A 14,938-nucleotide genomic window follows, 5' to 3' on the forward strand; every position below is an offset into this window, starting at 1 on the left:
TTTACCAAAGCAGTTATAAATCTAGAGCCTGAGGAAAGGAGGGAATTTAACACATTTATATATTCTGCTTTTCTTTTTGGTTTGGTTACCCAGACATCTTGGACCATGCAGGAATTCCAAAAGTTACTAAATTAAGAGACATTATTTTAGTCTTGCAAAATGGCTTATAGATGCATAGTGGACAGATAGGAGTATAGTCTTAAAAGGAAATAAATAAGATTTTTGTTAGTTAAACAGATTATTGTGAAAACTGAATCCACAGTATACTAAAATGTAGAGAACCTATTTGCATTTCTATGCTCGTCTAATTACTCATGGTGGGGGTGAGACACATTCATTGAGTACTTATTACGTGCCTGGGACTATACTAGATATAATAAATATGTTCTTTTATTTAATACTTCAAATAATCCTATATTTTATAGATATCCTTATTTCCATTTTACAGATGAAGAAACCTAAGATTGCAGAGAGTTTAAGTAACTTGCCCCATTCACATAGCTAGTTAAGTGCTGGAGGTGGGACTGACTCCACCTATTTGAAACATGACATAGAAACTTGGCAATGACACTTAAGAGACTTTGTCACACCTGTAAGCCATTTGACAATACAATTTCCTAATGTCTTTTTAAAATTCTGCATTAAAAAAAAAAGTTACTTTTACTTACAACTTATGGTTATTCCAAGTTCCACACTGTGCTTCTTAGGGAGCTTCACGTGAAATGTCCCACTACTTGGGATGACAGACTCTGGAATTTCAAAACAAAGAAGAGGATGTTTGTAGGAGACCAGGAAGCATGGAGCACCAATCCATGAAAATGCATCAGGAATTCTTGTATCATAAGCATCTGAAGTTAAAGTTGAAGGAACTGAAGTAAGGCGAATGCCTGTAAAATCCTGATAAATTATGTTGCTGGTGAAGAACAGATGTCCTGCCCAAAGGCAGCTGTGTGTCATTCACAGCAACACCTGAGTTCAGTATTACTGAGGTGTCATTTGGGCAACATTTGAGCCAAATTCACCTGGAATGCAAGTTACAAATACAGATTCCATTCATTCATTCTTTCATTCATTCATTCATCAGAGAGACAGAGAGCACAAGCGGGGAGAGCGGCAGGTAGAGAGAGAAGCAGCCTCCCCACTGAGCAAGAGCCCAATGTCGGATTCGATCCCAGGACCCTGAGATCATGACCTGAGCCGAAGGCAGCCGTTTAACCCACTGAGCCACCCAGGTGTCCCACAAATACAGATTCCTGAATCATCCCAGATCTACTGAATCAGAATTTCTGAAGATAAAGCCTAGAAATCTGCATTTTAAGCATGTTCTCCAGGTGATTCTTAGGCATACCAAAATTTAAGAACCATAGGTCTCGTTATTTTCTTTGTTTCTCTTCAACCACGTTTCCCCAGAGTTACCTATTCAGCAATACTTTTTCTTCAACCGTTGTTTGAAGGTAGCTGGAGAATAGGTTTTAGGAGAAATTTCAGTTAGATGTGATGGTTGTTGATTTGGGGGGCAAGGAGGTGCCTTAATTTGTAATATAAAGAGGGAAAAGTATACTTCAAGAGGTAGAAACAAGAGTGATACTCAGAATATTTCTCAACCAGAATGGTATTGGCCACAACCAGTCAGACCGGATGCTGCCTGTGGGGTTGGAACACAGGACTCTGGGAGGCCCCAACTGCACCAAGGATTGCCCTTTACTTTCTGGATCCTGGGAAGCTCCAGGAGGTCTGAGAGAGGAGCAGGAGGGCAGGGGGCACTGGAACAGGGTGAAGGTGGGCTCAGACACTGGCCAACCAGTACAGAGTTAACTAACATTGTTGTAACAGAAAGAGAACCAGCGTGCACTGGTTGAATCTCAACCGTGGAGAGAACTAAGTTGATTTTACCAGGACTTGAATAGTATTTGAGAAAAGAAAGAACTGCTACAAATTCTTAAATACACTCTTCTTAAAATTCCTTTAACAGTCTGGCAAACCTTCAATTAGAGAGAAGGTTAAAAAGAAAATACCCTCTGAAGAGATAACATCTATTCACACTAAGCTGCTAATGACTGTAATCCTTTCTTTCTTTCTTTTTTTTTTAAATTTTTATTTATTTGACGAGAGAGACACAGCGAGAGAGAGAACACAAGCAGGGGGAGTGGGAGGGGGAGAAGCAGGCTTCCCGCGGAGCAGGGAGCCCGATGCGGGGCTCGATCCCAGGACCCTGGGACCATGACTTGAGCCGAAGGCAGGCGCTTAACGACTGAGCCACCCAGGCACCCTGACTGTAATCCTTTCTTGAAGGTTTTGGAAAGGGGTGGAAGGGGCGCATGAAGGGAAACATTAGCATAAGGGGAGGTTTGTGGGACGGCGGAGCTAAACCATTTTTACTGCTTGATTTTGCTCAATGCTAGCTCCCTGACCCACACACAAGGAATTAACTACAACTCTGCGGCCCCTGGTTCAATTTGTTAATCACATATTTAACACATTTCCCATCTCTGCAAAGCATAGGGGAAGGTTGGGACTGCCTCATGGAAACAGAGCTAGAGTACTCCTTTCTCCTGCCTTAACTTGCTCTTCCAGGCCCTTTATACTTTCCCAGGAGAAATGTAGGCAGTAAACCTTTTACAAGACCAGAATCTCATCTTCCAACTCAGGAGATTTGCCAGAGACTGTTAAACTGGAAAACACAATAAAAATTTGATTTCTCTGGGCCCTCCGGGCTTTTAGGATGCCGCCTGTAAAAAAGTGTCACCAAGCTGCCCCTCGCAGTCCCAGCTGTTGTGCCAAGTAAAGGCAAGTCTTCTCTTTTTGGGCCTTTTCTTTCCTTCCAGTGCTTTGCACACTTCCCAAGAAAGCTAGGGAGGTTGCTGCTTCTAGCCCCTCACACTTGTCTTTCTTTCTTTTATTTTTTTAAGTTTTTATTTAAATTCCATTTAGTTAACATACAGCATAATGTTAGTTTCAGGTGTACAGTTTAATGATTCAACACTTCCATACAACACGCGGTGCTCATCACAAGTGCCCCCCTTAATCCCCATCCCCTATTTCCCCCATCCTCCTCCCCACTCTGGTAACCATCAGTTTGTTCTCTATAGTGAAGAGTCTGTTTCTTGGTTTGTCTCTCTCTCTCTCTCTCGTTTTTGCCCCTTTGTTTATTTGTTTTGTTTCTTAAATTCCACATATGAGTGAGATCATATGGTATTTGTCTCTCTCTGACTTATTTCGCCCAGCACCCTCCCACTCTCCTTAAACCTTCCATGAATGTCACAGACTGTGTGAGTGGACGTCTTTGGCTTCGCTGTTGTCCTCAGCTAACACTCTGATATACTGGAAAGGACCCACATAGATTTGTTTGTTTATGCATTAAGAATTTATACCGTTGGGCGCTTGGGTGGCTCAGTCGGTTAAGCGTCTGCCTTTGGCTCAGGTCACGATCCCAGGGTCCTGGGATCAAGTCCCACATTGGGCTCTTTGCCCTCTGCCCCTCCCCCCATCCTTGTGCTCTCCTCTCTCTCTCTCTCAAAAATAAATAAATAAAATCTTAAAAAAAAAAAAGTAATTTATACCCTTCCCATTTCCCAATAGGACTTGAGATAGATAAAATTATTTCCCCTAACAGATTTCAAAAAGACTGGCTAGTTTTGCTACACTGGGGTAGAAAAAGGAATGAGGTAAGTTAACAACACGTAGGTGTGCTTTATTTCCTCGCTTTGGAGGCTGCAGGTATCATAAATATTTACTTCCAAGATATTCCTCAAATCTGGGCCTTCCCTCTGTTTCCTAAGTCCTCTGTGTTCCCCCTTCCAATAATGGAAGGCTAATTCTCACCTTCTTCCCACCCCTAACGTGACAGTTTATGAATGTGGAATTAGCATGCAGACTGGGGGTAGAGAGGGAATTTGAAGTGGCCCCATTTTGCTCTTGGGCACCAACAGCCAGTCTGCAGAGAGAAGGGAGAAACAAACAGGAGTACAAAAGGAGTGTGCATGAGGTCTTGGAGAGTGCCTGTGCTTGGCCTTGACAGCCCTCATGTCTGGTTCTAGGCCTTCCTGGGGCTGCCTGCATATCCTGTCTTCTCGGGCTGTGAAACTCCTATGTGCTTCCAGTAAATGCCCCTTCTCTGTCTGAATTAGCTCGGTGCATGTCTATTGCTTGCAACTGAAAAACGATCTCTGATGAACACATTGGTCTAGCAGAGGAAACGGGATGGGAGCTAAGCAGAAAGCCTCCACAGAAGTGTTCATGGGTGTGGTAGGAATTTGAGTACCCAGATAAAGCACACAAGTGGTCCATAAGTAAATGCATAAGAAGCTTTAGAGGCACAAACAGCTTCACTCGTTATGGAACTCATTTCATGTATGTTTGTTTTAGTGTTATGTGTTTTTTACCCAAATTCCCTGTGCAAGGGGAGGGGAGAATATGGCATGCTCGTATGTGTGTATACATGTGCCGTATTCATGTAGGTATGTAACGGCTTGTCCATGATGCTATACAAATAAGATCTTGAAACCCCAAGGGCCAGGATTCATTGATCAAGAGTTAGTTACCATAGCAACATTTTGCTTTTATAAATTTTTAATGCAGGGAACCTTGACCAAGATTAACATTGTTAATGATGCTGGAGGAGATATTATCACTTCCTGGAAAACAGTAATGAATCATGTTTGACTACATAAGATTTGAAATATCATAATGATGAACAAATATCAACAAATGAATCTCTTTGATCACCTGTGGCTTCAATTTAATCTTTACATGCCAACATGATTTATTTTATATTTGGTAATTTTTTTGCCTACACAGTTATTTGGTGGTTAAAGCAAAGGCATATTTAGTTTGGTGTTTCTTATAGAAATATTAGTAAAGAGGAAAAAAAGATATTTGGAGAAACAATAGGTTTAGAATAAGTAAATAGAATGTTTATTTTGTTAGACTCCCATGTGATTATTTTGTGCTTCCCTCATTTTGTTTTATCTTTGTTAATGCTATAATTAAAAACACATTTGGGTAAACAAAGGCTTCCTTCTTTCCAATTGGTCTGTTTTTTCTGCCTGAAGCATTCATTGTTGGCACAGTAAGATAATCACCACATCATAATTCATTATGGACATCCTTGTGAGATTCGGAAAATTAAGAGATTCTAAGGGGGGGTGGTAAATGTAAATGCTTAACTCCCCCCCACTCAGAGGAAAGCACTGGGGGTTCTAGTAATGATGACAAACATCATTTGATAGGATTTTCACTGGGACTTCTTTCCAGAACAAAGCTCTATCTTTTCCAACAAAATAACTTCAGAGTTAAAGCAGAATCTTCAAGTATTTACAATTTTTTTAGACTGGTATTTAAAAGATAGTATTGAAAAAAGGCAAAATGTAAATTGTGTATATATTATGAATATAGCTTTTTTTTTAAAGTTTTTATTTATTTATTTGACAGAGACACAGCGAGAGCGGGAACACAAGCAGGGGAGGTGGGAGAGGGAGAAGCAGGCTTCCCGCTGAGCAGGGAGCCCGATGCGGGGCTCGATCCCAGGACCCTGGGATCATGACCTGAGCCAAAGGCAGATGCTTAACGACTGAGCCACCCAGGCGCCCCTGAATATAGCTTTATAAAATTACATTTATGGTAAAGGACATTGGTAAAGAAATATAAAAAAATTTAACTTTTGTTTTTTAGAGTGATGAGGCTATGAATCATTTCAGCTTTAAAAAGAATTCCATAAATGTTACCACGATGTTGTTTGTACAGTAGTACCCATTTAAAGAGATAGATTTAGGCAAGAGTGTACTCACAGTCAAGCTTCTTAAACACTCTCTATGTCACTTAAAATATTTATAAAATAGAGGTGCTTTATCTCTGAGACCAATAGCTTGGGAATTAATATCTGGGTATAATATATTTTTGAGGAAGAATTTTAGAAATAGGTGGCCCACGTCCATACTACTAAGAGTGAATCCAAAAGGATAGGCCAGTCTTGAAATAGCTCATGTCCAGAGATTTCCTACCAATGTTCCAAGTTCCCAAATGGCTAAAAAAGAGCTTTTCTTATTCCAGCAGTTTCCAACAGATGCCAGTGGATTAGTAAGGACTAGCTAGAGTGTTTTATTGGAGATTCTGATGTTGTGTCTGGGCTCAGCAGGAGGATACTGAAGTCAATTAATGATATCAGCCATGAACAAGGGAAGAGAGAATGATAGGATGTGAGCATACTTTTTTCTGGCCCTATTCTACGTCATTTCTATCCATATGAAATGGATTGAATTATGGAACAACCAGAGCAAGGGAGAAGACCTTAGTTCCCTTTTTTCCTGTCTCTTATTCAAGCAAGCTTGGTATGGAATAAAGTGAGTTTAATAGACATAGTTTCTATTTCTTAGGAGCCTAAACCGAGGATATTAAAGTATTTAATCAACAAATATTAAAGTATACATATATATTAAGTATGGATTAAACAATGAACAAATATTGAGGATGCACATAAAATAAAAATGCATTTATTGCACGAGTAAATACTTAGATACTGTTTGTGGAAGAGGTCAAATCGTGCTGGCCATTCACTATGGGAGTGTTTCAAGGAAATGCTGCTCAACATCATACAGTACACAGGATAGTCACCTCTCCTCGACAAACAGTGACAGTAGGGCAGAGGTTCAGAAATTCTGCTCTTTCATCCTGGAAACTCTGACATTTCTTTGAAGAGGCAGTGTAACATGACATGAAAAAGACAGGTGCAAGTCAAGAGACCTGGGATCTACTATTCACTTTGCTGTATGACCTTGAGTTTCCCCACCCAAACTTCAGTTTCCCCATTTATAAATAAATGAAGGTATTGGATTGTAAGAGTCACTTCACGGCTGAATGTTGTGTGCTTGAAGTGAGTACATTCTGGGGCTTCTGGACAGCCTTCTTTGAAAACCATACCCTCGCCACCATCTGACTGATCCTTACAGGGTCCTTCTACCAGATTCCTGCTTGGCCGCAGCTACCAAACCTAAGAATTAGAAACTTGAACTGGCTGGTACTGGCTGGGCACTTTAGCAAAGATGGAGCAATCAAGTACAATCAAAAGTCAGAAAAAACTCGTGCAGAGACAAATAGAGCAGATATGCAGAAACACGCAGCACTGAGAGACCAGGAACCCCAGAGAAACAGTGGGTACGGGATCAGTTCTTTTTTTTTTTTTTAAAGAGCGAGCGAGAGAGAAACAGCATGAGAGGGGAGAGGGTCAGAGGGAGAAGCAGGCTCCCCACTGAGCCGGGAACCCGATGTGGGACTCGATCCCAGGACCCCAGGACCACGACCCGAGCCGAAGGCAGATGCCCAACCATCTGAGCCACCCAGGCGCCCCGGGATCAGTTCTTGATGCAAACTGAAGTTCCTGGTTCCAGTCCCTCAGGAGAGACAACTGCATTTCATTCATTCATTTATTCACCAAGTCTTGGCTGAGAGTCTCCCGCATTCCAAGTGCTCTTCTGGGTGCTGGGATACATTCATGAACAAAAGGCACAAAGTCTCTGACAACATAGATTTTTTCCACTGGAGAAAACAAGACAATAAATAAATCCACAACATAACATCGGAGCTGAGAAAGACTAAGAACCATATATCTGTGCAAGGGGACAGAGTGATAGATGGTGAGGGAATGATTCTCTGAACAAGTGATATTTGAGCAAAGACCTGAATGAAGTGAGCAGACCACCTGAACATGGTAGGGAAGACTACCCAGGCGGGGGAAAGTGTGGCGATCCTTTGATAGGATTGCGTTTGGCGTGTCAAGAGCAGCAAGTTCATACTCCCTTCCTCATTCCAAGTCCTGCCCTCCTGAGAGATTCCACTGTGTGCAAGGTCTTTCCATCATGCTGCATATACAATTCCCAGACCTCTGGTTGAATAATATTCACCTCCACTCTATATCACTTCAGCAGCTCACTACCTGAGCCTTACTTGACCTCTGAAATGCTAAGCTCTAATATGCCACTTTGACCCCAATCTCCTGCCATTGGCTCCCTCCTCAACTTTCTCTTGCTATACCCATTTCTCTTTCCAGATACTCCTAGATCCGTCAGTCTTCTCTTTCTTCTCAGTCTATCAAGTGGATCCATTATTGACTTCCCCCTCTGCAACCTGGATTCCTTCAAGGCAGTATGTCTAGTGGTTAGAGTGTGGCCTTTGGAGCCAGACTGCCTGGGTGAAAATCCCAGCCCTACCATTAACTACGAATCTGGTAGAAGGCCCAGTTTTCTGGGGATGTAAATCATAGTAACCTCCATTGCTGTTATATGTGAGCGAATACACACATAGTGCTTAGAAGAGTGACATGCCATAGAGCAAGCATTTGATAAATATTATTGTGATTATCACCATATTTATTCCTTTGCTCTTCCTGCAACAATTTGAACTGCTGTGACTTTAGTCTTCCTCCTGTTGAACCTTCTCCAGAAATCTCCATTTCTGGCTCAGTCTAATCACCTACCACCTCTGCTGTTATTCCTCAGTAGCCGAGGTCATCTGACAAAAAAACTACTTGACCAATGCAGGTTGACAGGGCTATCCACTTAGAGCTTCTGGACTCTGCCTGGTCCACTACCCAGCTTGAAAATCCCTTTATAGGAGTCTGGTTAGCTTTCTCACTCATTTCCCCATTAGCTATTCTAAACCATCATTCTTTTCAACTCCCCAAGATGCTGATCCTTTTACCTTCGCTTGACAGTTCTTACATGAAACCCTAAACACAGATAAAAACGTATCTATATTCTCACATCCTTCTCTTTAAACTCACAAGAGGCACTGGCCAACCTTCTGTCTTAGACCTACCTATGTTCTAGATAACTTTCCCTCTCATCCTTTTTGGGACCCATACCCATCAATTATCTTTTTTCTCCCTCATTCACTTCAGGCCACAAACATGCTCAGAGCTCTCCAATATCAACAAAACAAAATAACTCCCCTCTGGAATCTGAAGCCCTTTCTACCGTTTATCCCATCCTTTTTCATCCACAGCGACACTTCCTAACATTGCCACATGTTCCCCAGGGCAAACCTGATTTTGATTGAGAACCACTTGTTAGAGGATAAAGCAATATAAAAGAGTGCCCAGTATGTAATAATGCTGGAGCAGTTCTAAAAAGAGAAGTCCACAGTGGCCTCCGTCTTTTTTATCCATTCACTGCATTTGTCTAGCCATACCCTGTTCTAAAGCCCAGTTCCTTGGCAGAAAGCAAGCATAGCTTGTCTGAAGCTCTCTACCCTTTCCTCGCCCCTCAGCTTACTACAGTCTGACTTCTGCCCCCCAAATTCCCTGAAACTACTCTGCAATGAGTTTTTTCCTAATTGCCAAATGCAGTGGACCTTTCCTGCCTTATATTACTTGAATTCTCTCAAGCACCTTTACACTATTGACCATGACCTTGAAATTCTTGCTTTGGCTTCCAAAATGCCACCTTTTTTGGTTCTCCTTCCACTTCTGACTGCATCTTTATTATCTTCTTTGCTAGCATCCTTCCCCTTTCAATTTTAGTTTAGTCTCTCCTCAGGCAGAGTCCCCTCCTTCCTGCCACTCGTTCCTCAGTGCTCGCTTGTATTCCAATGACTTTACCAATCACTGACATGGCGGTCCCTTCTCAGGGCTGCTCTCTGGCCCAGACCCCCCCGTCCTAGGCTCCAGGAGGTATTGCTGGCAATCCCCTGGGCACTTCCTTTTACATTCCAGTGGCAACACACATTCAGTAAGTCTGTTCTTATCTTCCAACAGGTTCTTGCTCTTGTCTAATTGGTTCTGAGATTTTGAGGATATTAATCCTTTCCATTTTCCCTTTAAAGGTAGATCTGAAGGTAGCACAGTGCCTAGCATTTAGTGACTGGTGCTCGATAATTGTCTTTTGAATTCAGGAATGGATCTGCTTGTCCTTTCCCCCCCTAGAATTGGCAGTAGATTTGCCAATTCAGGTCTAAAATAGAATTTGTTGTTATCCTCAGATTTCCATTCTTCACGTCTTCCTCTCCTTAAAGTCATCTCTATTTACTCAATTACTGACCCTTCCACCTCAGGAGTCGTCCATGATCTTCCCTTTCTCTCATCTTCTGTATTCATTCCATAAGCAACGTCTGTTAGCCCTGCTTCAAGCCATGTCCTAAATTTCACTCTTTGTCACTATCTCTAGCTCTACCACCTTGCTCAAGCTGCCATCATTTTTTACCTCCAACCACTGCAACTTCCTAACTAGGTTTTCTGCTTCTGCTATCCTTTCAGAAGGATCTCTAACACATCCATCAGGATAGCTCACTACCATCCATAAAATGCTCGATGATGTCATTACACTTGGAAGGTAAATTCTTTATATCAAGGCACTGCAGTAATTGGCCTCTTCCAATTTCTCTCACCCCATCTCCAATTCCAAATCTAATCCTCATCCCCAACTTCCTTATGCTACATAAAGAGTGCCCCCCCTTTTAAAGATTTATTTATTTATTTGAGAGAGAGAGTGCGTGTGCCTGCGTGAGTGGGGGGAAGGGCAAAGGGAGAGGGAGAGAGAATCTGAAGCAGACTCCACACTGAGTGTGGAGCCTGATGTGGGGCTTGATCCCATGACTATGAGATCATGACCTGAGCGGAAATCTGGAGTTGGACGCTTAACCAGCTGAGCTACCCAGGTGCCCTGGTAAGAGCCTTTCTGCTATTTCTCAAACCCACCCAGCTTATTATTCTGGCTTATTTCTTTTATACTGGCTGCTCCTTCTACCTGGAATACTCTGCTCCCAGATTCCCACAGAGCTGGCTCCTTTCCAACCTTCAAATCTCTGCTCAAATGTCACTTCTTCCAAGAGTCATCCCATGAAAATAGCTCCCTACAGCCATCCTCTAATTCCCCATCCTGCTTTATTTTCCTCAGAGCACTTATTACTGTCTACATTTATATTTAACTTAAAAATCAACTTTCTGTAATATCACAAGCTTCATGAAGAAAGGAATTTTTTTTCCCTTCCATGTCTACTGTTGCATCTCCAATGGACCCATAGTAAACACTCAGCAAGTATTTGTTGGGATAATGCAGTCTCTATGTCCAAAGGCACATCTTTAATGATTGGTAAAGATTATTGGCTCTGTGAGGTAGTATTTCACTGTGTGAAGACAATTTTATTAAATGGAAGTTAGCACCAACCTCTATAACCCACACACCTGTTAGCTACTGACGAGGATTCCCTTCCTGACCAAACCTAAGTCAGGCTCCTCTTCTCAACTAGGCCTTGTCTTTGGCCTACTCCTTGGCCTGCTGAGCCCAGTTTAAGTGGAAATCCTGCTCAATCAGTTAATTGAGAATCCCTCCACCCTTGAATAGACAATCAAATTCCTCATCCCCACACCCTTGATATCGAATCAAGTTCCTGTTAGTCAGTTTCCATTCCATGATTCCTTCACCCTTACCTTGCTTGGTGGCCATAAATTCCCGGCTGCCCTTACTGTTTTGGGACTTGAGTTCAATCTCTCTTCCCTGTTCCAAGACTTGATCTCTCTTTAAATAGTCTTGAAAAAAGTCTTCCTTGTTTTTAACAAGTGTCTGGTGCAATTTCTTAACACTAGAGACCGAATATTTACCGGCTGAGTTTGTATAAATCCACCTAATGAATTTTCTTTGTTCCCTGCCAAATTTTCATATGTTCTTTGCAGTGGGAAGGGTCAAATAGAGGCTTTTCTTGTCTGTGTGACAGAAGAATATGGTTTCTCTAGCATATAGGGGCAAATCAGGAAGAATAAAGGCTACATGATTTTTTTTTAATCACCTTTATAGTAGCTATTACTTATTCATTTTGTCACATTTATTTTCAACTGTTCTTAATGGTGACATTTTAATGAATAGTTCAAAAACAACGGCTCAATACAAAATGACATCCCAAATCTCCTAAACAAAAATGTGTTCAGTATGTAAAAAAAATAGTTCCACTTCTGCCACATAATCCGTATCATTCACATGAGCTCCACTACCGTCTCTGCAGCTGAATTGCGATTATATGATCATACCTGCAACATCAAACTCGATTTCCAGTGTGACCTTGCTTGTGATTGAAGAGTCTCGGAGGAGCTGGTTGGCTTCCTCAAAGGTGCTGTCTTCAGTTGGAATCCCATTAATGGCCATCACTCTGTCTCCGATCTGTAGCACCCCACATCTATATTTAGAACCACATATTAGAGGTTGTAGACAGAGCAAATAATTATCAAGTTGATGTTGCCAAATCTATTTTGTTTGATCCTTGTGAAATAGCATACCCATTTGGTCTTGTTTGTTCAAGGATGTGGGCATCATACTAGGTCAACTGCAAGGTCTTGCACTCTTGCATTTGATGGCTACAGATGTGAGCAAGGGAATCTTGATATATCCCAGAGAAGTGATTAATAATTTAGCACTGTGGTATTCTTATAATCTGATCTGGACCAATATATAGTAATGGTGAATGTACAGTCCCCCCACATTATTATAATAAAGAAATTATTATAATAAAGTTTGAACTTCAGAGATATTTTCCCTTTTAATTAACATGGCCGCCAGTCCCTGATGGACAAAAATCTGCTAGATAAAGGCATCTGTGCTCGTTATTCTTCTCAAAACTTATCAAGAACATAACATTTTATTGTTAGAACAGAGAGTTCATTACATCCTGCATTTCCTGCATTGAGCACTGTTCCATAATTTATTAGCTATTCAAAGATAGTCGGCACAAGAAATGCACAGAAACAGACGCTGTGAAAAAGTGTCTTACCTCTCTGCTGGGCTGTCAGCTTCAATATAGGAAATCAGAGGTGGAGAAGAGAGCGTCTCCGTGGCAAACACACTGCCCTGCAGTTGGATCCCAAATCCTGTGACAGGATCTGCTGTCAGCACAACTTCTGTGGTTTCTGTGTGAACGACCTGCCCAGCCAAGCCCACTGTGCTTGAGGCTAAAGACACTAGAGGAACAAACACACAAAAAAATGACTTTAGGTTGAAGCAAGCACCAGGAATACCAGCATTTCTTTCTTTTTATTATTAGAGAGACAGAGAGAGAGAGAAAGAGAAAGGGGGAGGGGACAGAGAGAATCTCAAGCAGGCTCCATGCACAGCACAGAGCCCGATGCAGGGCTAGATCTCATAACCCTGAGATCATGGCCTGAGCTGAAATCAAGAGTTGGACGCTTAACCAACTGAGTCACCCAGGCACCCTGGAATACCAGCATTTCTGACACAGATCATGTCTCTGGAAAAAAAAAAAAAAAGCTCATTGGCAATGGTGGAAGTGATACTTTGGTCTTCTAGACAAAAATTTAGTCAGAGCTGAACTAGATAAAGGAATCTCCCGATATCTGTCACGTTTTAGTCACAATGCCAGTGTGACCTCCTCCCCATACTCAGTCCTGGTACCAGGGACAATTGTGGGAGCTGTAGGAAGACGACAGCCTTGGGACTGGGTACCTGGGTTTTGGTCCTGGTTCCACCAGTAGGCAACCAGCTGTGTGACCTTGGGGGAAGGCATTAATTTCTTTCCTATGAAAAAAGGGTTAGGCTAACTGGTCTAATATGTTTTCCCCTCTATCCATTTGTGCCTAAGCTTTAAGGTTTTTATAAACAATCTGACCTTCAGCTTTGAAGAAAAAGTCTGGCTCCTGGAGTGGTGAGGACGTGTTCATCAACATTATTCTAGCATTGGATTGGCATGATGGTATTGTTGAAACTTTGTATTTTTCCTTTCCCCAAATTTGGGCTCTTCAGCCTTCGTTCTTTCTCACTGGATCTCCAGCCTACTTTGTTATCTCTTATTTCATTCATTCTTCTGATACTCATCTAAGCCTCCAGGTACCCATCTCTGTGTTGTTTCTATTGCCAACCTGGGTCATGGAAAGGCCACTCCACTCGTTTCTCTCAGCATTGCCCACTGGGACCCCTGCCTCCTTTACTCCCCGTGAGCAAGCTCTCTGCACGGTCCAATGCTGGACCGTCACTTCCTCCAAAAGGGGTCTTTTGGCCTCTTTACTGTAATTGAAACTTGCTGACACCATATACCTCAAAACCCGCTGCAACCAGAAGCCATTTTCTTTTCACTTTCCCTGCATGGAGCAAGGAGAGAGAAGAGTTTATAACCCTCCTTGCTCCACACATCCAGTGTTTTTTTTGTTTTTTTTTTTTTTTACCATAAACCACTTCTATTTTAAAGTTCTATATTATGTATTTATTTCTGTCTTGTCTCATCTTCAAACCCATACTTTTCTACTTTTCCTGTTTCCCCCCATTTCCTCACTGACATCAGGGCTTGACTCTTAATTTGCCTCTTCTAATCTGTAGCTTTTCCATGTCCTCAGTATCTTTGACATAATGACAATAAACAATGCACTGGGTTTATGGTTCTTTAGCTCTCTCAGTGCTGATTATTGGCAATCCCACCCAACTTCAGCTCTCTATCAGCAGAGCCCTGTGCTGGACCCCAGCATCCTTCAATCTGGAAAGAGCTCCAGGATCTTCATATCTGAACTCTCCTTGTTGATCACAGAACCTATTAGCCATCTTTCCCAGTCCTTAGGCCCTAACTTTCCCTTCTTGATGACTTCTAGCCCCACTCCCTTTCACTTGTCTTCCAATCTAGTGGTTTTCAAATGGTTTTGTTAGCAATAGATTCCACCCCCCAACACCCCACTTCACATGAAAGTGTGTAAGGGATGCTTTTGTATTCCAGATAAAAACAGAGCTACTGAAGGTACTGAGGTAGGAACAGGAGACCCTAGAGGAGGCTTCCCCATCCCTCATGTGTGAATCTGGGGAACCCAATTTGAAAGCTATCATCTTTACCCATTGCCTTTTACTAGCATCATTCCTCTCCACACTCCACTTGGACCCCAGGTGACCATTTCAATGAGGCATCTGCTGGTGTCAGACAGGCTTAAACCTCATGACATTTTCTATAGTCTAATACGCTATACTCT

General features: G+C 42.1%; 1 protein-coding gene across 11 annotated transcripts in view; it reads right to left on the reverse strand.

The window, feature by feature from the left end:
• The window catches only part of GRIP1 (glutamate receptor interacting protein 1), a 621,865-nt gene that overhangs the window by 66,920 nt on the left and 540,007 nt on the right, over nt 1–14,938 (reverse strand). For all 11 annotated transcript variants that reach the window (XM_081822020.1, XM_031025793.2, XM_031025792.2 and 8 more), the window contains 3 exons: nt 12,748–12,934; nt 12,011–12,156; nt 669–749 (listed from right to left, as the gene is read on the reverse strand). In XM_081822020.1, coding sequence (XP_081678146.1) covers nt 669–749; nt 12,011–12,156; nt 12,748–12,934 — 414 coding nt within the window. The remainder of the gene's footprint in view (nt 1–668; nt 750–12,010; nt 12,157–12,747; nt 12,935–14,938) is intronic.

This window comes from Leptonychotes weddellii, chromosome 5 (genome assembly GCF_054177405.1).
Source record: "Leptonychotes weddellii isolate Sample4059 chromosome 5, ASM5417740v2, whole genome shotgun sequence".
Classification (NCBI taxonomy): domain Eukaryota; kingdom Metazoa; phylum Chordata; class Mammalia; order Carnivora; family Phocidae; genus Leptonychotes; species Leptonychotes weddellii.